Source organism: Danio rerio, chromosome 6 (genome assembly GCF_052040795.2).
Source record: "Danio rerio strain M-AB ecotype USA chromosome 6, GRCz13ab, whole genome shotgun sequence".
NCBI classification, from domain to species: domain Eukaryota; kingdom Metazoa; phylum Chordata; class Actinopteri; order Cypriniformes; family Danionidae; genus Danio; species Danio rerio.
Window position 1 is genome coordinate 31,659,182 of NC_141026.1, and position 23,789 is coordinate 31,682,970.

General features: G+C 34.7%; 3 protein-coding genes across 7 annotated transcripts; 2 read left to right on the plus strand and 1 right to left on the minus strand.

The window, feature by feature from the left end:
* Positions 1-782: 782 nt before the first annotated feature.
* On the plus strand, positions 783-9,696 carry actl6a (actin like 6A). Of its 2 annotated transcripts, NM_173240.1 has the most exon segments (14): positions 824-956; positions 1,271-1,347; positions 1,440-1,614; positions 4,066-4,166; positions 4,275-4,372; positions 4,547-4,641; positions 5,351-5,457; positions 5,536-5,625; positions 5,698-5,759; positions 7,433-7,547; positions 7,645-7,725; positions 8,202-8,297; positions 8,380-8,466; positions 9,189-9,693. In NM_173240.1, coding segments are annotated over 14 exon segments (1,290 nt in total). In that variant the 5' UTR covers positions 824-931; the 3' UTR covers positions 9,270-9,693.
* A 1,529-nt stretch (positions 9,697-11,225) lies between these two features.
* mrpl47 (mitochondrial ribosomal protein L47) lies at positions 11,226-16,249 on the minus strand. 4 transcript variants are annotated; one of them, XR_015492797.1, is made up of 7 exons: positions 16,076-16,209; positions 15,839-15,969; positions 15,619-15,679; positions 15,060-15,536; positions 11,886-13,839; positions 11,702-11,797; positions 11,226-11,441 (listed from the first exon to the last, which is right to left on the minus strand). XR_015492797.1 is itself a non-coding variant. In NM_001326393.1 (7 exon segments), coding segments are annotated over 7 exon segments (750 nt in total). In that variant the 5' UTR covers positions 16,201-16,249; the 3' UTR covers positions 11,226-11,332.
* A 439-nt stretch (positions 16,250-16,688) lies between these two features.
* ndufb5 (NADH:ubiquinone oxidoreductase subunit B5) lies at positions 16,689-23,063 on the plus strand. The gene is made up of 6 exons (NM_001105596.1): positions 16,689-16,809; positions 17,202-17,287; positions 17,403-17,469; positions 17,557-17,618; positions 17,742-17,848; positions 22,822-23,063. The coding sequence occupies exons 1-6, from the start codon at positions 16,692-16,694 to the stop codon at positions 22,940-22,942; spliced, it is 561 nt and encodes a 186-aa protein (NP_001099066.1). The 5' UTR covers positions 16,689-16,691; the 3' UTR covers positions 22,943-23,063.
* The last annotated feature ends 726 nt before the right edge of the window (positions 23,064-23,789 follow it).

Here is a 23,789-nt window from a genome sequence, read left to right on the forward strand (position 1 = left end):
CGTAGTGCATGAGTGTGTGTGTGTGTGTGTGAATGTTTCCCAGAGATGGGTTGCGGCTGGAAGGGCATCCGCTGCGTAAAAACTTGCTGGATAAGTTGGCGGTTCATTCCGCTGTGGCGACCCCGGATTAATAAAGAGACTAAGCCAACAAGAAAATGAATGAATGAATGAATGAAATTGTCCGTAATGTATGAGTGTGTGTGTGAATGAGTGTGTGTGGATGTTTCCCAGAGAAGGGTTGCGGCTGGATGGCATCTGCTGTGTAAAAACGTGCTGGATAAGCTGGCGGTTGAGTCCACTGTGGTGACCCCGGATTAATAAATGGACTAAGCTGAAAAGAAAATGTATAAATGAATGTATAAATGTGTATATAAAATAAAAGTTTTATGTGAAAAATAATATAGTAAAGATTTTGTTCCGTGCAGACCTTTTTAAAATTGCCCACCATAAAAAACATTATTTTTGAATAGATGCCAGCAAAAGTGATTGAATTTTAATAATTTCTTAAAATTCAGATTTTTTAAGCCTCAGATTAGATTTTTAGTTTTAATTAGTAGCTATTTGTCTAAAAACTGTTAAATACTGTCATGTCCTGACAATACAAACATCAATAAAAAGCTTATTTATTCAGTTTTTAGATAATTCATGTAAAAAACAACCACAGACAAAAGTCTCCGAGTTTCATTAAAATTTGACTTGTGAATCTTACAAAGCGATGGTCTGTCTGCGTTTTCACTTCTTCCTCCAGGCCATTTGGTGGCGCTGCTAAATCTACCCCAGCCGCAGTCCACCGTAATCCCCTCCGAGACAAAGATGTCTGATTCGTTTCCTTTGTTGTGATATCGAAAAAAACGTAGTCTTACTTAAAATCTCAGCTTCTGGATTAAGAAATCAAGCAGTTGTCGTCTGTCGGTATTGATCAGCCGTAAAAATGAGTGGCGGAGTCTACGGAGGAGGTAAGTGCGGTTTTGGAGGGAGAATCAAATGAATGGATGCGCCACGTTTAAGAGCTCGCTAGCCTTCAAACTAGCATGACATGGTTCTGTTATTATTTTGTGGAAACAAAACAGAGCCCATGTTTAAGTTGTTATCTTGTATATAATGCAGAATACACCATATATTGCTAGCTGTGTGTTGTAAATATAAATAATATGAAGTAAGAGTTTTGTATTTTAACGAACTCGTGTGCACGATTGCCAGTTTATTGTATAGAAACCTTAACTTGTGTTAATACTGTAACCTCATCTGTTTTTTTTTTATCTTTTCAAAGATGAAGTTGGAGCTCTTGTCTTTGATATGGGCTCGTATTCAGTGAGAGCTGGATATGCAGGAGAGGATTGTCCCAAGGTATGAGCAGTGAGATGAAAACATGTATTACAGGTGAAGCTGAAAATGTATTTGTTTACAGCAGAAATAAGATTTGTTTTGTGGATTTGTAGGCTGATTTTCCTACTGTGATTGGTGTGACTCTGGACCGGGAAGATGGCAGTACACCGATGGAAACAGATGGGGAGAAAGGAAAGCAAAGCGGAACCACCTACTTCATTGACACCAACCAGCTCAGGGTTCCTAGAGAAAGCATGGAGGTCATGTCACCTCTCAAAAATGGGATGAGTAAGTTTTATTTGTGTCCTGTTAAATTGTATTTTTTTCTTTTCCTCAAAACAATAATGACCATCATATGTTTATTATTTGTCATCATTTCCAGAAAATGCTCACTGAAATGGCAATCGATAGTTTGTATACAACAAAATCCATATCAATCATATTTAAAATGAAAACATTTTGGTGACAAATAAGGCTTATTTATGGATAAAAGTGTGGCCTCAAAATTCTAATCGTGTAACTAATATATTTATTTTTGCCACCTGTCATTGTCCTTCAAACCACATGATTTATTTTATCTTGTGTAGGCAAGACGTTTAAATTATTTTTAGTATATAATAGAGTTTAGCACAAATTTTCATTCTTTTATGTATTTTGTTACATACAGGTCAGAATAAATATGGTGCTTCATTTCTACACAAAATATCTGTCGTACTGAATGACTGTTAAACTGAATTACCATGTTTTTACCTTTTATATTGTTGTCAAAGTAGTTTGAAACATTAAAGTAGACACTTGGATGCACTTAAGTAAATTCTAGGATAAAACTGAAAACTTTAATTTTTTCATAATTCATTTTTAATTCATTCTCCAAAAAGCATGGAATGATAATTGGTTTCAAGGTTTACAGTGGTTTGGAAAAGTCAAGGTTTTAGGTCAAAGCTAAAATTTTGTTATGCCGCACCTAAGGTCTAAAGGTTTTTAAATGTGTTTTTTTTATGTGTTAAGAAATCTGCATTTTTGAAACTAATGAAGAGAGCAGAAGTCAATGATTTATTTAAATAGTTTAACCTGACATGTTTACTGCTCAAACATTATAATTTATAAATTAAAATAAAATAAAATTATAAATGTTTCCTAATATGTATATGTATTCATAAATGTATTCGCTCAATGGGGCAAAACATTTTCACATTTTTTTTACCCAGACATATAAAAAGAACTAAGAGCAGTAATCACAATACCGTGAAACCGTGATATTTTTATCCATGATTATCATACAATCAGAAACTTATACCGCCCCATGCCTATTCTTCATTCAGCCCTTTCGAACAGAATCAAAATGAACAATTTTAAAATACACTGCTTACTTGAGATGGATGTAGAGTAGGGATATAATTGTAAGGATTGTGATTTTGAAAGTATTCTAAATGAATATGATAATTGTGTAGGGCTGTAATAAGTGCTAAAGCAAGATTGCAATCTAAGCACTGTTTCTGTTTTCTTTCTATATTCTGACTTTTTTTTTTTCAGCCAAAAACCAGGAATGCCAGTTTCAGACTAAATGTTTTAGTCATCCAGTGCATTTTTTCTTTAGTAGCACATTAAAAAAGATGTTTAGCTGAACCCATGATCCTGGGGATTCATGTAATTGCAGTGAATGGTGATCAGTTTTTCTATTAAAAATAAACGCATACAAATGAGTCCTAATCTCTTTGACTCTTTTGCCCGCCCTAATACACCTTCACTCTCTTCAAAACTTAGACTCCTCACAATCACTGCCTTGTTTAACATTTGCACATTTAAAATTGGCACATATTCATTGCACTACATTATACTGATTCATTCATTTGAACTGTACATACCCACTGTTCATGTACATCTGTAATTATGTTTATCTATCTGCACACTTCTGACTATTAATAGCAATCTGTACATATATTCATTTATTTTAAATCTCTGTTCATAGCTAATACAGCCTGTATATAATGTTGATAGTACATCTATCTGTAAATATTACCATTTCTATAACTGCACTTTATAACTTATATCTGAATCCTGCAGTTGCTGCTATTGCACTCCTGGTTAGACTTAACTGCATTACGTTGCCTTGTCTTTGTACATGTGTATTGACAATAAAGTTGAATCTAATCTCATCAATAACCATGGCAAATAGTTTTGATGCAAGCTTTGAAGCTATTATGATGCAAGCATGAGAGGACATGTTTGATGAAAGGTCAGGTGATGCAGTTTGTTGATGGATATTGGTGTTTGCATCACCAGCCCTCATCATCAAAAGTGACAAGACTGCATTCGCACATGTGCTGAGAACTGTTTACACAGGTTGTAGATTAAAGCTTATAATATTGTAAATAATGACAAATTTCTTGCACGGACCAACTGTTTCAGTTCACATGACCTCCCTGTGTCATCAGAAGACATGGTAATTGATTTCATGGTAACTCATTTGTTTTTGTTTATTTTAATCTAAAAAAACAAAAACAAATCACCTTTCACTGCCATTATATGAATCACCTAGGACCACAGATTTAGCCAAAAGTCTTCATGTTCTACTGAAGAAAAAGTCACCTACATCATTAAAGACCTGTGTATAAGTAAATTAACAGGAAATTTGGGTGAACTATCCCTTTAAGCAAATCACTTTTGAAAAAAGCTATGTGACATCTTTCACTGACTCAAATACCCATCTATTTCATGTGTTTTTTTCCCTTTCTAAAGTTGAGGACTGGGACAGTTTTCAAGCCATTTTAGATCATACCTACAAAATGCACTTCAAGTCACAGCCCGGTCTGCATCCAGTCCTGATGTCAGAGGCCTCGGTATGTAAATATCATGGCATAGAACTCGAACCTGCAGAAAACATCACATGTGTAATCTGCTAGGATGCTTCATTTGACTCACGCGATCTTGATTTGTTCATCCTGCAGTGGAACACACGAGCGAAAAGAGAGAAGCTGACGGAGCTGATGTTTGAGCATTACAACATTCCCGCTTTCTTCTTGTGTAAATCAGCTGTGCTGTCAGCGTATCCTTCATTGAAAATGTTGCATACATCTTTGTGAAAGGCATTGTCATGTTTAAAGGTGGCTAAAGCTTGCACTGAAGCAGAGGAATGATTAAAGATGATTTCTATATGATGTACAGCCATGTTATGCATATTGAAAGTTCAAAATGTTAAATCCTTTACTCAGCATTTCAGGTTTGCCAATGGACGATCCACAGGCTTGGTGTTAGATAGCGGAGCAACACATACTACTGCTATTCCAGTGCATGATGGTTATGTCCTACAACAAGGTAATTCAATTCAACACATTAAGACTTCAATATTAATATGCTAGAATTTAATTTGTAAAATAAATTATTAATTTTTAGAGCGTTATACAAAATATTACACCAAATTAAGATGTTTTACAGTGAATCTGTGGACTTAATATGTTTTTATTATTATTTTATGATAAATAAAGTAGTTCATCCATTTATGGCAATAAAAGGGACTTCTATATATTTATACAGTGGTCAGCATATATGAATACACCCCTCACGAATCTCTTATTAATTATTTTTTTTTATAGAATAACTACAAAATTATATTTGTGCATAAGCATTAGATTAGTTATTATTGAAGCCAGATCTGGACCTTATCTAACAAAATAAATTAAGATAACAGTAAACTATTTTGTAAAATTGTAAATTAAAAAAAGATCAAGAGAAACAAAAATATATAGAGAATTTGGTATAAATTTTGTCGCTTTTTTGCAATATTTTGCATGAATTTAAATGTATTATATTTTTATTTCTGAAGATGTTTAGTGACTAAAATGTTATTTTATTAAATTTAAAAATATATGTTTAATAAGTTTGTTTTGTTCAAATGCACCAAAATATATGATTTATGTTCGCTTAGAAATGGAGCAAAATATTCATATTTAAAATGGGGTGTACTCATTAATGCTGAGCATATATATTTAATTTTTATTTTGCAATCTGTTTTATAATTTTCCAGGCATCGTAAAGTCTCCTCTTGCTGGTGACTTCATGAGTATGCAATGTAGAGAGCTGTTTCAAGAGTTAGGTGTTGAAATAGTGCCTCCTTATATGATTGCATCAAAGGTAAGGCCTTTTGAAGGTTATGATTCTCAGTTGATAAAAATGTTTGAATCAAATAATTTCATTATGTTTTCATTAAAGGATTCAGTTCGTGAAGGCACTCCTGCTAGTTGGAAGAAAAAGGAGAAACTACCTCAAGTTACCCGATCATGGCATAACTATATGTGTAATGTAAGTTATGAAAAGCTATCATTAATGGAGATATGTGAAGAAAATCTTAAATGTTGCAATCTGTGATTTCAGACCGTCATCCAGGATTTTCAGGCCTCTGTGCTTCAGGTGTCAGATTCACCCTATGATGAACAGTAAGCTCAGTTTTTTTCCTTTCACTAATACAGCTTAAATAGCTTGTGGTCAATACCGTTGATTTATTTTGTCATAAATCAATGTTTTAATACAGCACTTTTAATACATTTATTTAAATGACATAATGCCATCAACATTTGTATTCAAAGAAACAAGTGAAACCTGAAAGGCATAATGACTGTCTTCATGGAAATATTAAAGGGATAGTTCACCCAAATTGAACTTTTGGAAACCGATAACTTCCATAGTAAGAAAAATAAATACTATGGAAATAATTTCAAAATTTTTCTTAATCCTAGAACTACCGAGGTGGTCATTTTGACCATTTGTTATTTGTTTAATTGAATAACTTTGTTGAAATAAAAACCCCATATCTATAATACCCTGACTTTTCCTAAATATCTTTATATTTCTTTCTAACATTGCTATTTTATTAAAATGACAAAACACTCTTGAGTATTTTTACCTGTAATTATATATTATAGAGCAACTCTTTGCTAACATAAACATATCTTTACTTTAGATATGTCTTTCAAAACAGCAAATTCGGGCCCAATCCCAATTCTATTTTTGTACCCCTACCTTAAAACTGAGTGTGAAGGGGAAGGGCTTCAAAATTTACCCCTAAGAAGTGGGACAGCACTACAGCACCTGCACACATTATCATGTCGTTGAAATCTCTTACTTCACATGAGATCAGATGATTATGACTGCTGTAGATATTCCAGTTGTGTTATTTTTTTGGTATTTATATTCAGGAAATCACTGAACGCTTTTATTATGTTATTTTAAGGATCTAATGTTGCAATAAGATTGTAACTGTACTGTGCATTTACACAGTGGCCATATTCATCTACAAAAAAATAATAATAATTTGTGGATCTCCTAACTTCCGAGTGCAGCAATCCTGTTGTATGGTGGCTGGTGTATTCTGGGAAATTTTCTTACCCCTTGGTTTCGAGTGTGGTCCTGAAAAAAGGGGCTATCTACCCCTTCCCTTTAGCCTTACACCTTCAAGCTAAAAAGAATTGGGACAAATTTAGCCTCAGTGTCTCAAAAAAAGCCTTCTCCCCTGCTTGTGAAAATGAAAGTGAGGTGCGGACATTCACGGGTTGTCTCGTAGCATAATTATACATTGATATGCTGTATTACCAAAACATCATATTTTTAATTATTAATAAAATAATTTTAGGGTAGTGACTTCTAAAATGACTTTATTATCTCAATAGAAGATTTGAATATACATTGGAAGTGACAATATGACATATTTTATGAGAATGGTCAGAATGGCGGCTGTGGTAGTTCAAGTAGTTCCAGTGTTAAGCTTAAAATTTTCAATATTGATGATGATTGGAAAATGTTTATTGAGTATAAAATCAATGATCATCGTCAAATTCTGCTTGGCCTTCAAATTAATAAATTATATTTCTATTTTAATATACAATTAAAAAGCATTTTGAATTGTAACAGTATAACAATATCACTGTCTTTTACACTGTTTGATCAAATGACTTATCTTCCAAAAACATTCAAATAATCTCCCAGACCCCAATCTTTTTAGTAAAGTGCAATAACATTTTAAGTTAAATTTAAACTTTTGAATATGTTTATTTATTTATATATTAGCCATGATGGGGGAATTCACCACATTGTTACAATCTGCCCTTCTCAGAGTGGCTGCCCAGATGCCCACTGTTCACTATGAGCTGCCTAATGGCTACAACTGTGACTTTGGAGCGGAAAGACTTAAGATACCTGAGGGTCTTTTTGACCCTTCAAATGCTAAGGTGAGAAATATTATCCTTGAAGTATAGCACTAAATTTAATTCTAAAATTGCCAATGTTTTACCCTTTTTTTAAAACTGTCCTAAAATGTTTTCACAGGGTCTATCAGGGAACACCATGTTAGGAGTCGGCCATGTTGTGACCACCAGTGTTGGCATGTGTGACATTGACATTCGACCGGTAAAACATTGCTTTTCATACCCTTTCTACATTATTTGTATCTTTGCTACCAAGGTGATTTAAAGGTCATGTGCAGAAGACAGTAGCTCCTCCCATTAAAAAAATGTTTTATAAAGTTTTTATCACCGCTCTGTAAGTGAGAGGGGTTGAGATGAAGTGCATTAAATGAAAAGCAAATGTGAAGTGTCTGTCAGATACTAGAGAGAACTTGATTGATCAAGCTTTGATGAGAAACTGAAGAATGTAAAAAATTTTTTTTTTATCCATTTAGAAGCAAGTGACAGACTACAAGCTTTGGATGTTTATATAAGTTTTATTTTTTTTCTAAAAGTGAATTTGTCACGGTTTTGGAGCACACTAACTTATCGGTATGCTTAAAATTGACAAACTGAAACGAACATCTAAAATTCTTCATTTTAATTTCATGTAACCTTTAATCTTCTGACTGTGTGTGTGTGTATGTGTGTTTAAAACAGGGTCTGTATGGCAGTGTGGTAGTTACAGGAGGAAATACCCTCATTCAAGGCTTTACAGACAGACTTAACAGAGAACTCTCGCAGAAGACACCACCTGTAAGTGGCACATCAGTTCGGATCTCTTAAGTGCTTTTTTTTTTTAATGGCAATGTTAATTGTGTGTGTGTGTCCTCTGCAGAGCATGCGTCTTAAGCTAATAGCCAATAACACAACTGTGGAGCGCCGATTTAGCGCCTGGATTGGAGGATCCATCCTTGCATCCCTGGTAAGTAATGTTCACTACAACTGTCATTAACAGATTTTACTTGCATGATTGTTGAGGCCAAGAGAATTCATTCAAATACAGAGAGGCTTCACAATATTTAGAAACATTCAGGGAAAAAAACTGTCAAATTAAAAATTACCTGTTTATTTTCTTTTCTGTAATATAGTCATTATTTTAACAAATAATGAGCTGACATTGATGCTCACTAAATAATGTTCTGAACACAAAACATGAAAAAAAAGCAACTTCATTCTTGTAAAATGTTGCCTGAAAACGTTTATCTTATTAATGTAAAAGTCTGGTAACATTTGTTTATTTTTTTTATTGTATTTGTTATATTTTGTTTTACCCCTTTAAGATGCAGGATATTAAAAATTTGTATTATAATATTTTTATACAATAATAATAATTATTATAAAAATTATTATTATACAATACCGATACTATACAGCCCTTACCAGTGGCCAAATGTACACAGCCTCAGTAGCTGAATGAGACTCAGCCAAACTCTTCAGTTCCTCAACTTCTCAAAGTTTTATTATTGATTTGTGCTGCATGAAAAGTGCTTTATTTGCTAATCATTTATGCTTCATTCTAGCTATTTCTTTTGTAGCTAACTTTTAATGTAAAAAAGCTAGTGTTATTGTTAAGATGTTCACCATTAGCATACCGCCTAACATCACAATATAATGACTTCTGACAAACGTTTGTGTCATTTTTAGGGAACTTTCCAACAAATGTGGATTTCAAAACAGGAGTATGAAGAAGGTGGCAAACAGTGTGTTGACAGGAAGTGCCCTTAACACGTTCCTTCAACAGCTGGTTGCCTTTAGAAAATGAAATCAAAATAAATAACACCTCCACCTAGTAGAAAAAGCCTTGTTAGTGGACTCAGGAACTAAGGACACTTGCTGTTATTTTTAGTGCAAACAAACCATATTTTAAACAGTTTAACATGGTTGCACTCTTTTCTACTCTACACAATATTTTCATATCCAGTTTGGCAACACAAACTTTTCCGACCACCTAATTCATTTCAGAGTAACAGTGACAAGGTTATGGGGATATGCGAAACCTCTATAATATGTTTGGGACAATTACTGTTTTTTTTTTTTTTTTTAATTTACACCACTTTGTCACTTTCTAGAAAATGGATCACAGAAAACAAATGTTTGTTATGCTTTTAACAACTGGATCAACTGATTGAGGAATAAAATTGTTTTTGTTAAACTGGTCTGAAGTTATCTTGTCTTGAAGTTTCTGGCTCAATAACTAAAGTATTGTGGCAAGTGCTGAAACATGTCAGTGATTAAACAAACTAGAAACGTAGTCAATACAAGCCAAATAATTGAGGTTTCAGTAGAATGTCTCACACTTGAGTGCGCTATATGGCTGTAAGCAGTGTTGGAGGTAACATTACAAGAAATGCAAGTTATGTAATCACTTTAAGTAACAAGAAAAGTTATGCATTACTTAAAAAAAAATGTATTTCTTTAATTAGTATTTTAAAAATAATTGCTTAAAATTAACGTAGTCATGTTGAATCACACACTTAATGAGAGAATTGTATTTATGCAACACATGTATTGTCATTTTAAACGCATCCAAGAAAAAGGGACTGTTTTAAATGACATTAATTTTTAATTGACTAAAAAGTTGGACCAGAAAGAATCTGCGGCTGTTTCTTCTGAATTATTAAGGGAGTATCACAACTAAAACCTTAATATATTAAATAAAACTTATATCTTTTAAATTTTTATTTAATGTTTAAAATGCAAATCCAATTAGATTCACTTTATTTGGTAAACAAAGCAAATCTCTCATGTATCTACTAAAAGAAAGAAAATATTACTGTACAAACTGCATTGTACACAAATCAAATGAACATTTTCATATTTGTCAATATTACTGTAATTAATTAAAAAACTAAATAAATATAGATTTACACACATTTACTCAAATAAACAGAAATAATGATGGGCTAAAAATCTGCGGGGCCTACTAATAAGACAAAAAGTAGCCAACACATTGCTTTAAAGCAGGGGTGCTCAACCCTATTTCTGAAGATCTACTATCCTGCAGATTTCAGTTGCATCCCATATCAAACACACCTGCCTGTAATTTCAAGTGTGTTTAAATTCTAATTAATTGGTATATGTGGGTTTGATCAGGGTTGGAGCTGAACTCTCTAGGAAGGTAGATCTCCAGGAACAGGGTTTTATGAAGGTGTACATTATACAGTGTGTTGTTAATATAATAGCTACTCCATGAATAAAAAAAACCCTGCAAGTTCTAAAAGAGATCAAACCGAAGCCAGGTAAGAAAAAACAGAAGTAATATTACACATTACTTACCATAAAAAGTAACCAAGTAACAAAACTAGTTACTTTTTTGGAGAGTAACTTAATGTTGTAATGCAATACTTTCAAAAGCAACTTCTCCAACACTCACTGTAAGCTTTGCTTTTCAGTTCTTGCATTTTACTTAGTTTTTCTATTGTCTAGTTTCTTTCTCCAGTTGAGTAAACCGCAAATTTTGATTTTACTTTTGTTGGTGGTGGCAAAATCCTCTGATCCATTTTAAATTGTGCTGCTGCTCACATTTCCAAAATGGCCACTTGACATATTATGTTTAGGACGTACTGATATGTGTATCGAGGGTTCACAATAATGTATCCATACTCTGAGCACAAGTCTTCAGAATTGTATATTCAGTAAAACTTACTTAATACAAGGTAAATACAAACCCAAACACGACAGTTTCACTGTTACAAGTTGTAATTTATTATTTGACTGTACAACATATTTTGTAATTCTGGAGAAATAATAAAAAAGTTGATGTGATGAAAAGACAATGTTCAATGGGCTTATGCAAGTGCAGTCTTTTTCTGAAACATTGCAGCAAGCCTTTTTTGGTTTCTCTTTTCTCTTCTTTCTTTCCGGACTTTGCTCTTCAGGTACTTTTCAATTCTCAACCTACAATGCATCACAACAGAAATAAAATCACTGCACAACAACTTAATATAATGAATCTATATTTTATAGAAATATTAATACAAAGGCAAAGACATTTCACTGAGAAATGGAACTTGAAAAAGTGATAAAAGAATGAATGAATATAGTGACAATAAGATTATTACAGAGCCCCCTAATAAAACAAATAGATGTTAGGGGAACGCAAAAGCTCTGAAGTATAATTCATCTCCCATATCACACCTTTAAGATTCGAGACATACCTTGTGTAAGGGAAAACGTGTGCTGGTTCATAGAATTTCTTCCTTTTGTATCTTGAATTCAGGTACCAGGGGATCGGGTATTCCCTGTAGCGGTACCTAATAAACAGACATGCTCATAGTAACTTATGTTAAACACAAAGTATACTCATAAGAAAACGGTTGCCAAAACAATGCATTTACTTACCAGAAGTTTTGGCCAAAGACATTTCGTCTCCATTCGCCTGGTCTGGCTTTCTCTTGTCCCGTCTGCAGTAAGCGCAGGGCGTCCTCACGCTCTCTCACAACAGTGTCCAGACGGATCATAGACCTTTCAACCTATCCAAAGAATTCAGAATGAATAGAATAGAATCCATGTCCTCCTTCACCCTGATAACACCTCAGGACTAAGAGATTAACTTATGTCCTTTGGGAATTTAATAAACTGTTTGATTTGATTGATAACGGGCAGATTCAAGCTAAAAGCCAGTATGCAGTGTTTTGTTTTTGTTTGTTGGGTGTATCAAATGTCCCATTCGGCAGGAGCATGTATATAAACCACACGCTATTAAAAAGACTGCTTGCTAAATGGGTCCAAGTAAAGTCTATTCTCTTTTATTTTGAACAGCAATATCACAATGACTGTAATATCAAGAGCATTTTGCAGTATCAACCACATAGTTATATTCATATTCACATGTGTACAATTTTGTAATAAAGTTCAAGCAGTCTTAAATATAAATAAGCTTTAGTTTTACCTACTCAAAGAAAACACACTTTATTAATGTATCAAACATCAAATAATAATAACGACATGTACAGCTTGTGTTCTGCTGTTCAGGGAGTGGCGGATATTATTTTATTTATATATACAGTGCTCAGCATATATACCTTTAAATCTTTTCTAAACCTTTTAAATTCATATTTTTAATAGGAAGCTATACAATATTATATTTGTGCATATACATTAGTCAGTACTGAAGCCAAATCTGGAGCTTATGACAAAAAGAAAACTTACGATAACGGTCCAAAAAGCAGTACACCCACATTTATGTTATAGGAAAATATTAAATACAATATTTAAAAAAAAAAAAAAAAGGAAAAATCAAGAGAAGCAAAATTTTGTTACAATTTTAAAGGTTGTAACTTTTTGCAATATTTTGCTTGAATTATTTAATTGTATTATTTCAATTTCTAAATATGTTTGGTAACTAAAATATTATTTTACAGTTTTTACAGACGCTTGGATACATTTCTCAATACTTAGGTCGCTTTTCAAAATTCTCCTAACTGACTTTCAACTTGGCAAAGCAGTTTATTTCACATTCAAAATGCATTACAACTACCAGAACACTTTATTCAGGTCTCAAATATACTCATTCTTCTAGAACACTAGCACTGGTTGACAGCCAACAAACACACTTTGTCACCCACAAAATGATGACCTAAAAACACTAACAACATGTAGCATTCCTCAGGGTTTTCTTGTGTAAAGCAAGGACACATCTCTGTTTATAATTGCAATATAAATTGTTTATAACTGCAATATATGTTACTGGAATGAATCGGACATGATGCAGATTTTTTCAGTATTTGATGTTGTTTATTTATTTTTATTATTTAACTAATTCCAAAATACAAGAATTTGTATAGACACCATCCACTGATAAAGATACAATAGTAATGCTAATCTGGCTGGTTAAACTGCATTTTTAGATTTGAAATATGTTTCAAGAAAATGTGGCTGTTGAATTTTGCTGTCCAATTCAGTTTTGCATTATGTTCTTGTTTTGACAGAAGTTTAACATTTTAAAAACTGTATGTAAGCATATGCAAAATGTCCTGTATGTACAAAGATTGTTGGCAGTTGTTGTGTCTGAGTGAGAAAAGTATTCATGAAATTTAAGAGATTTAGTCACTGAATGCATTTTGTGCCAAAACAATGATAATTGATCTTCAGTTTAGCCCACATGGACTTCTGTTGTGCTCACTATAAAAAGTGTTGCAATTGTGATCCAAGTATTGAGAAATGTGTCCTAGCATCTTTAAAAAAACGGTAATAAATATATCTGTTTAATAAAATCTGAAAAGGGAGTAAAATCTCTTTGACAGGGGCAGCTGCCTTTAAACTAGCCACAGCTAAGTGCGCCTGCCACAAATACCTGCCACTTCTGCTAGAGGCAGCTGCCTCTAAACCTGCCACTGCTGAGCGCGCTTGCCACGGCATCCGCCACGGTTTTATGTGCCTGCCACAAATACCTGCCACTGTTTTGTAAGCCTGCCACAGCACACGCCATGGTTATGCACGGCTGCTCCGGCACCCGCCACGGTTATGCGCGGCTGATATGGAATCCGACATGGTAATAAGCGGCTGATACAGAATCCGCTACGGTTATATGGGCCTGCCACGGAGACCGCCTCTTTTATACGCGGCTGCTACAGAAATCATTGCAGTTATATGCGCCGCCACAGAACCCGTCACGGTTAATGGCCACACTGTTATGCGTTTCTAGATTTATAGCCTACACCATGAGCAAAAGACATCTGTGCAGCCAGGAAAAGCTGGAATTATCAGGGAATTTTAATATCCTGATTTCAGGTCATCCACAATAAAAGAGGTTTAAGCTTACAGCAAAAGACCTTGGAATAAGGGAAGAGGTTTAGGGACAACTGTAGCCTAAAAAAACAATCCATTGTAAATGATTTCAAAACACAAATGGACGCATTTGTCTTGTGTAGTGGACTGCAGTCTGTTCAAACGTTCAAATCTGACTATTATCGGTATGCCTAGAAAATCCGTGTTGGCAACAAATGGGTTACAAGGACAAAAGTAACAGTTCAAATTGTGGTGCACCTTTGGATTATTATTTGATATATTGACTGTTCTAAGTCACCATTTTTCACCAGCAGAGCATACATTTAGAGCGTGCTTTTTCGGCATTAAGTTGTTTCGTGTCCAAGTTGTGGTGGTGAGGGTGTTAGAAAATGATTTTTAATAAAACACATTCTGGACTACCGCAAATTACAGTGGCGGGTTCCATAGCAGACGGTTTAACCGTGACGGTTCCATATCAGCCGCACATACACATAGCCGTGCATAACCATGGCAGGTTCCATAGCAGACCTGTATAACCATGGCGGGTGCCGTATCAACCACGCATAACCATGGCATGTGCGTACAACTGTGGCAGTGCCGTGGCAGGCTTACAAAACAGTCGCAGGTATTTGTGGTAGGCGCATAAAATTGTAGCAGGCGCGCCCCAGCAGTGGCAGGTTCAGAGGCAGCTGCCTCTAGTCGTGATGGGTAGAGTGGCAGGTATTTGTGGCAGGTGCACTTAGCTGTGGCAGATTTAGTGGCAGCTGCCCCTGCCACAGATTTTACTCCCTCTCACCAAAATACATTGCCTATATTCACTGAGAAATGGATAAAAAAGTAGTCATTTTGGTTGACAATGGTTGACAATCAAGTGTTGTCACAATTTCAAGTGTTTTTAGATTCTTGGCCCTGACTTACTTCCATAGAGAAGACGTAGTTGTAAGATGATATTTTAATAAAGAAATGAAAATTGTATGTGTATTTCTTTAATAAAAGTACTAATAAAATAAAAAACTACAACTTTTTGACTCCAATCTTAATGAATGATTACGTACATGCAATGGGATACACAGTAAACCATGTACATTCTGTGTCACACTGTACAGCTATTTTCAATGGATTATTTATCCAACAGACACGGAACATTTTAATAAAACTTTTAATACCTTTTTGATGCGCTCTGGACTGGGCATCTGAACACACTGCCGCTTGGCTTCCTGTTCTACAGTGAGTAACATATGCTTTTCCTTCAAGAGAACATACCTGAAAATACAAGAAATATGGGCCAATAAGCATAACTGTTGTCTGCTTAAGTCTTCAGACTGTAAAAATCCTACTCAATTACCAAAGTTTATGCAAATCTTCGTTACTTTTCACCCTTAGCTGTTTTGCAGTCCATGGAGCACCTATGATAAAACAACAACAAATGTATGACAACATTATTACCACAATCAAGCGATGATGGAAGATTACTACTACTAACGTCACTGTATGTCTCCCAAGTGCAAGGTATGGACCCTGAAGTATGAGAAACAGCTAACTGATAGAAACGTAGGATTTGATACCTGATTTTACGGTTTCTTCACCCCAGTTTTCTGGCAAGTCAAAAAATTCATCCAGCCCTTTTCTGACACACGTTGTGTGGAGAGATCGGCTATTCAAAGAACTTCTGAACCACCACGAGTCAGCCACTTGTCTAAATTGCCAAAAACATGAAAACAGATATTAGTAACGTACTAAATCATGCTCATTTATGCACCGTCAACGACGCACTGATATATACAACCAGCAAAACAAAGTACCTTTGATGACACGGTTGAAATGTGGACGTCGCAAATTGTGGCTTTGCGTGAGCAGACACTGTGACAAAACGCTGAAATTGTCTACAGACAGCAGCAGTCAGGCGGCTTGTTACGGCCGCCGCCATCTTGACAATGTCAAACAAAACGATGAGCGGAAGCGAGCAGCGCCACCCCGTGGACAGAAAGATGTATTCGACATATTTCTTCACATGCACGTAACTTAACTATTTAACATAAAATTAAAAATTGCTTGTAACCATGGACGCTTTACATTTAAATTAATATTTCTTTGGTTTTTTAGTTTTTTATTTGACAAAAAAATCAATGAATACACTTAATTCACCAAGAATAACACAATAAAGTTTAAATCAAAACTCTACTTATTGTTGAAATTCAATAACTGCTCATGTAGATTCTTTATAATAAATGTTATCTTTAAATGTCTCATTCATAACATAAATCATTTAAATCGTTTTATTTTGTAAACCAGCGTTTGAAGAGTCGTCTTTTATTTTGAATTTTTATCTTGCCCTCAGTATCAATGGCGAACATGACTTCACTCTGCGGACAATCAGCCAATCAGAGAAGCCGGTGTTCACGCACTCCCTCAACAGTCATGGTGGGCATGAGCATATTCCGCTCAGCGGCTGCTTTTACAGCCCGATTAAACCCGCTGAAACGAACATCTCAGTCTTCAAATCTGCTTTCCAGGGCCGTTGCACGTTCAGAACAAGGTAAAGAATAGTCACTATTTCTAAACGCAACGATGTGTCCCTCTGTGACTATCATTCCTAGCAGTGACCTTGCTTAGCATGTCAAGAGTACAACAAGCTGGCCTCAAAATAATCCCAACTTTATCCTTTACCGTCGTTTTTAGATAGACATAAAGTTAATATGTTTGTCAAACAAAAGTATTAATATTCTTGTTTGTATAAGTACATGCAACGTAAGAAATCAGACAAGCATAAAACTTGACTATTGTTTTGTATGCAACATTTTTATTTATTTTTTTCATTACAATGCTAATAACTGTACGCGGTTTTAATTCGGGTTAACTGTAAAACTCTGTATAATTGCTCTTTTATTTCATTTGTACATATATTTAACATATTCTATTGTTTTTCAGTGGTTGTCCGTCATGGAAGCCATGGTAAACGGATGTTTATGATCCAGCCCTCATCCTTCTATGATAAAAGGTTTCTTAAACTCCTGGTAAAGCCTTTTAAAATTACTCTACTTTAGTTGCAAATTATTAGGAATGCTGAACATTCTTAGTCAAATAACACATTTCCGTTCTTTTTGTTTATCTCTTGCTTCATTACTGCAGAAGTTTTATGTCCTTCTCACTGGCATCCCCATGGCAGTGTTTGTGACGAGTGTTAATGTTTTCATTGGTAAGTTTCTGATGTTTCTTGACAGTTTTAATTTTTATTGCTTACATGCTGACATAACTTGATTGCTTTATACATTGCATCAAACAGGAGATTGTGAGTTAGCAGAGACTCCTGAAGGCTATGAACCAGAGCACTGGGAATACTACAAGGTACTTTGCTTATACACTGTTAATGCCTGCAAAAATAGCATATTATTAATTGTAAAAATTTGTGTTGCTGTTGTAATGGGCCATGTCTTGTTATTCATTGGTTGTCTGCATTGCCTTTGATAGCATCCAATCACCCGCTGGATTGCTCGTTACGTTTATGACAGCCCAGTAAAGGATTACGAGAAAATGTTGGCACTTATCCAGATGGAAACAGAGAAGGCTGAAATGAGGTAAGATCACATTAACATCTAATTAATTGCAAATTGTTTTAATGTTGTATTTTTGTTAGCATTTTATAAGAAATATTCATTTGATAACTTACAAGGTAACATAAATATGATTTACCTTTTTTTTAAAGGTTTTTTTTTTCACAAAATTTACATATGAAGTGTTCATGTTTGATATCATTTAATGAACTGTCAATGAACGGATAATTTTTTCCTTAAAACAAAGATTAATGCGCACTGTAATAATGTCACCTCTATTGTTAGTTAAAGTTGATGTTAGTAAAGTTATCATAACATAAGGACTCATGTTTTTGGGTCCAAGCCTCTACACCCTCTTTATAGCTGTTATTAGCATTGTTTATTTATTCATATCATGCATTTGATTTAAGCTTTTAAAATGGCCCTGTTTAAACCGGATACTTAGACATATATTTATCAAACCGATTACAATGATGTGCAACACTAAATACTGGTGTAAATGGAGTCTAAATTATTTTGAGCCACTTTTGATCACTTTAAGATGTAATTAAATTTAAACTAGAGCAGGGGTTCTCAACTGGATTGGCCAATGGACCCACATTTTTACATGGACATCAAGCCGTGACCAAATTTTTAGGAACTATAATCCAATTTTGGAAATCATAATTAATTTGTATTTTTGGTTAACATACACAAGTAGTGACAGATAAATCAAAATCACCAAGACTTACAAATAAACAATATTTTTATTGCTGTCATTTAACAAAATGTATCGAAGTATACAAATATTACAAAGTAAAAACAACAAATACTGTAAACAGTGGTTAGGGTAAGGAAAGGTTCAGTTACTATGAACTGTTAATAAAACATGTTGTCTGGTTTCTAAATGTCGTTTTAATGTAGAAGGTTTCATGCTCTCTTATGAGAGCACCTCACTACATATGACTTTTGTCATCAATATATGTAAATCCATACTTTACATATTCGGGGTCGTACTTGTGCTTCGACATATGTTGCTATAATTAAATGAAATTTCACATGTCAAATGGTAGGGTTGTCGCGCACGCATTTCAAAATAACAGTCTAGTAAAAGCAAAATAAGTAAAAAATTAAACTTCTGTTGTTTTTTTGACCACACACTCCACGACCCACTAAAAATGTGGGTCGTGACCCACCAGTTGAGAAACACTGAACTAGAGTCACCTATGCTACTCTTTACCAGTTCATTCACTGAGCTTGTAGTGTGTGGTAAAATAAGAGAAAATGGATTTGGCAATATAAAAACACAAATTATGTATTAAAATGGATTAATGACTGGTGGAAACACCATTGAGTATTGGCTGACCACTTGCGCTTGGATCACCTAAAATTCGTGTTAATACAGTGTTAAAAAAATGCAGGGTCTGAGCTCGTGGTGTCTTGTATATTGATAATGATATTAATGACTCTTGAAAGATTAAAAACTGTTCATCTGAGATGTCTGTTTGAAATATATAGTTGGCATCATGGTTTTCACATTAGTGTACAGTAGTCAACATTTGAAGTGGATCAATAAGCTTTTCATCATTGTCCTACAAAAAGAATGGGTGTTGTTGAATGGTTTTAGGGCAACTTTGATGAAAGGTTTAGATCTACTTTGAATGTTGACTACTGTATATTAGCACTATTAGTTGGTTTGGGTTGATGGAGTGCCTGGATGCAGTAATGCGTTAACAGGAGAATAGAGGTAATTCATGTATGGCCTGGACAAAAAATCGATTTTATCGATTAACCTGAATGTATAGTTTCCATCAGTTTGTTTCAGTGTAAATTGGTTCTCACTCTAACATCCGCCAATGCTCCTCTGGGCTCTCGTAGTTTCCCCCAGTGTCATTCATTTCATGGAGTTGTTTTGGAAACAAACATCCCGCTGCAAAATGCATTTAAAGACTGTTCCTAGAAAAGGTAGCAGTGCGACCTTGGACTTTTGCTCGTTAAACTGTAGAAGCAGGAGACCCGTCGACAGAACTTAAACCCTCTCCTCTTTCAATGAAGTCGCCGGTGTGTAAGCATTTTGGATTTCCAGTGAGTTATGTTGACAACGTTCGTGTTGTCGACAAAAAAAAACACAGTTTTGCAAGCTCTGCTATGTACGTATTACGTACGGTTCGTCCGATAGACAACACCGGCATTGCGATCCTCCGCCCGCCCCCGTTGCAAATCCGCTCGCGAAAAGTACACACTCAGGCCCTGTTTACACTGTCTTTGTTTTTAAATGGCATTTTAGAACGACAACGATTTAACATCCACAGTGGCATGTAGCATTTCTGAGCAGCCCTCCTTCCTCTCTACCTCTGAAAATGCACATCACGTGACCACACAGACACAGACGCACACACAGCGGGTCCAGGCAGTCAGAGGACTGCTTTAATCTTTTACTCATGCCTAGTTCACACTAGAGGATTTTAAGCCTGATTTGAGCCCGATTTGGAAGTTAACGAGCTCGCCGACAGATCGGGCTATGATCGGGAAGAAATCTGCGGGCGCTCGGCGCTCTTTATGTGTGAACTACTGAACAACGCATCAACGAGGCTCGCTGACGCTTCGCTGACACCTCGCAGACGGAAATCCAACATTTAGCATGCTAAATATTCCAGAGCAGTCGGCCGACTCAACCCCACGTGTGGTCAGATGTAGTGACGAGCTGCAGCCAATGAGAGAGCATATCAGCATGAGCTGAATGCCTGTGTGTTCAGGAGCTCAGCAGAAACATCTTTGATTGGTCAGAATGGGCATCGGTGCACTCGCTTCATTCTGTGTTAACACAGACATGAGGGTAGGATATATTAACAGTGGAACTAGAATTCTGTAACTATTAGAATTACCATACTGCTCATTCTGATCGTTCTCATGTGAAACGCCATATTGTCACAACATATTTACATTCAAAGCTATTATTGAGATATTAAAATTAAGCGTTGAATGTCTGGCATCATATTTAATGACACCATTACCCTAAAAATATAATCTTTTTTTGGTAATACAGCCTATAAATATGTAGTTAAGATACTAAAACACTTAAAGGTCTTAGCTTTTATTTTAATTTTCTAACAGGAGCTATTTCACAGCAAAGAATATGCTGTTTTGAAAGATATCTGAAGTAAATTGATGTTTTTGCCATCAGAAAGTTTTGTTTATGTTAGCAGGAAATTGCTAGGCAAGAAAATGCACACATATTTAAAGTCACAGTGAAAAGTATCAGACATGCATGCAGTCATTTTAACCAATATGGTAATTTAAGGCAGAAATGCTCAGTTCTTTACTGTTTTGTAATAAAAAAAAATAACAGTGTCAGAAAGAAATACACTGATAGTTAGAAAACGGCAGGGTGTTATAAATATGTTAGTTTTATTTCAAAGAGTTATACAATTACAAAAATTAAAAACTCTCTGTGTATCTATCCACTGGAACCTTGCAGATGAGTGATTAATCCGCTGATGAATTAGCTGATTTGAGATGTTTTTAAATTCTTTCTCCAAAGCTTGAAACGTTGTCAGTGATGTAATCAGCACACAAGCAGCCAATAGTGTTCAGCTTTTTCTGATGACTCCTCCCTCAAATTTTCATTGGCTGTGGTTTGGTAGCTTGAATGAGCTGATGGGGAATGAGTTGTTGTCAGATCATGTAGTGTGTGACCCCCCCTCTTGTGGATCATTCACAGAGTGTTGCGTAGTGTGAACACCACAGAGATTAAAAGACACAAAGTCAAGTCATGTAGTGTGAACAGTACAGCGATCTGCTGATGTTTAAAATCCTGTAGTGTGAACTAGGCTTCACTTGTACTTAATCATTTTAGCGAACACCTCAGATACTGTTGGCTGGTTCCTGTTAGTTTTGCCTCTTTTTTTACCGAAGCCATTATAACGACACAGATCACTGCCTATTCACGAGTTCCGCAGAAAAAGTGATTGACAGGTGGTAATTATTTGTGTAACTTGCCTTTATTCATTTACTGTATGATTTGTTTATGGGTAAAACAAAGACCATGCAGGTCAGGTAGTTTAAACAGTAGGCTACAAATAATTAATTGGTCATCAATTAATTAATTATTCATAATCAAAAAATCGAATCGAATCGTGCCTTTAGAATCGAAAATGTAATCGAATCGAGGATTTGGAGGATCTTGACACCCTTATTAAAAGTGCAGAAATATTTTGTAAATATATATAAATGAAATAGAAAATGCTTTATTAAAAAACTTTTGAGGCACAATCTACAATATCCGTAAATAAAATTCAAAATCTAAACATTGTATTGCAAGCCTTTTCATCATTTTTTAAATGTATTTTTTCCCCTCACTGAATATTATTAGCTGATGAACATCAATGTAAGAAGAACAAGTCAACTAGTGACTTGGTTCATCCCAGTTCATGTACTTATGCACTATTATTTAATATAGCGGTATAAGACTTCCATGTTGAATGACAAAATAACCATATAAAGCTCAAATATGATTGAGTGGTTAAACGCATTGGGAAAAACATCATCTTTACGAATGGTTGATTGATTCATCGAATTAACAGAAGAAATATCATGGTCACTTTGAGGTGGCTAAAGCAAGGATTTAAATTAATAATACACATGCTATGATCTTCCACCTTTTTACATTTTTTAAATGTGATTTTTGGCATATTTGTGAGTGTATTTGTCCATTAAAGAGAAACATGACATGCAAAAGACAACTTAGTTTGCAGACTGAAGTGATTCACACTATACACAATGCAAGTTGATTCTGAGCGTGAGGTGCCATCAGGTAAAGAAAATATCATCATTTCATTAATAAATCATGTAGAAGGTTAAAAGAAAAGAGAGACCTCTTCTGTAGGGTAAACATATGGAAGAATCAATAAGAAAATGTACAATTACAGAACACTTAAATTGTTGTAGAATGTCAATCTTGTTTTGTTGTAGCATAGTTTGAACTCTTTTTGTTTTTTCTTTCGATATGTTTGTTGCAGGAAAATGCACAATGAAGTTCGCCAACACATGAGAGAAAAAGGAGATGGACCCTGGTTCCAAATTCCTACGATTGATAAGGAGCTCATCGACAACAGCATCAAGTCAACCCCTGATAATTAGGAGGGTTCATGTAGACCTGTCCAAAATATTCAGGCATTATACAATGTATAATGTTATGTTATTATTAGAAATGTCTTTTCCTTTTTCTTTGCCTCGGGCACTAATAAACTAATTATTATAAGTGACTGCTATTGTGTATTGTTTAAGTTGTTGCCGTTTACCCCAAAACGGAAATTCTGTCATCGCTATTCATTTTAATCTGTTCAGTACAGAGTTTATCGCAGTATGGCAGCAGACCAACTGGAAACCTATACAGACATTGTTTATTGATCTTGGATATGGAATGAAATGCTAATGAGTCCACTTATGGTCATTTTTTTTTGTGAAAGAGTAACCTATTTTTAAATATTTAATTAGTTTGCTTTTACAGCCAAGCACACACGAGAAAAAATGGAATCAAAGTATTACTAAAATATTTGTTTTAATACAAATGTTCAAAATTGGAGTAAAAAAAAAATTAAAGCATTCACATGATTGCAAATAAACAAATAGCCACTAAACATTTTGGGATTATTTTCTCTCTCTCTTTTTTTTTTTTCTTTTGCAGTCAGGTCCCACTAGAATCAGAAGCCACCTTCCATAATACCCATTATTATAGTAATGTGCTCATTCATTGGAATAATTTTGTTTGGTTCATAAACTCTTCCAATCAGTGAAGAAAATAAAACGGCTAACACTTGATGTTGTCTAAAACATCAATTTCAACATGTGTTTTACATAATATGTCACTCATTACCGAATTGTGGGTTTTTTTTAAGCATTATTCATAAATTTTCCTTAAACTGGAAATTTGACAGCAAATGTATAATTTACAATACACTCAATCAATTATTGATTTGAAATTATG

Coding starts and splice junctions, on each gene's coding strand:
- actl6a (XM_087254920.1), top strand. CDS start 932: ATGAGTGGCGGAGTCTACGGAGGAG. Junction 4,167..4,274: donor TCCTGATGTCAGAGGCCTCG/GTATGTAAATAT, acceptor TTCATCCTGCAG/TGGAACACACGAGCGAAAAG. Junction 8,467..9,188: donor GATCCATCCTTGCATCCCTG/GTAAGTAATGTT, acceptor TGTCATTTTTAG/GGAACTTTCCAACAAATGTG.
- ndufb5 (NM_001105596.1), top strand. CDS start 16,692: ATGGTGGGCATGAGCATATTCCGCTCAGCGGCTGCTTTTACAGCCCGA. Junction 17,619..17,741: donor AGCACTGGGAATACTACAAG/GTACTTTGCTTA, acceptor TGCCTTTGATAG/CATCCAATCACCCGCTGGAT. Junction 17,849..22,821: donor ACAGAGAAGGCTGAAATGAG/GTAAGATCACAT, acceptor TGTTTGTTGCAG/GAAAATGCACAATGAAGTTC.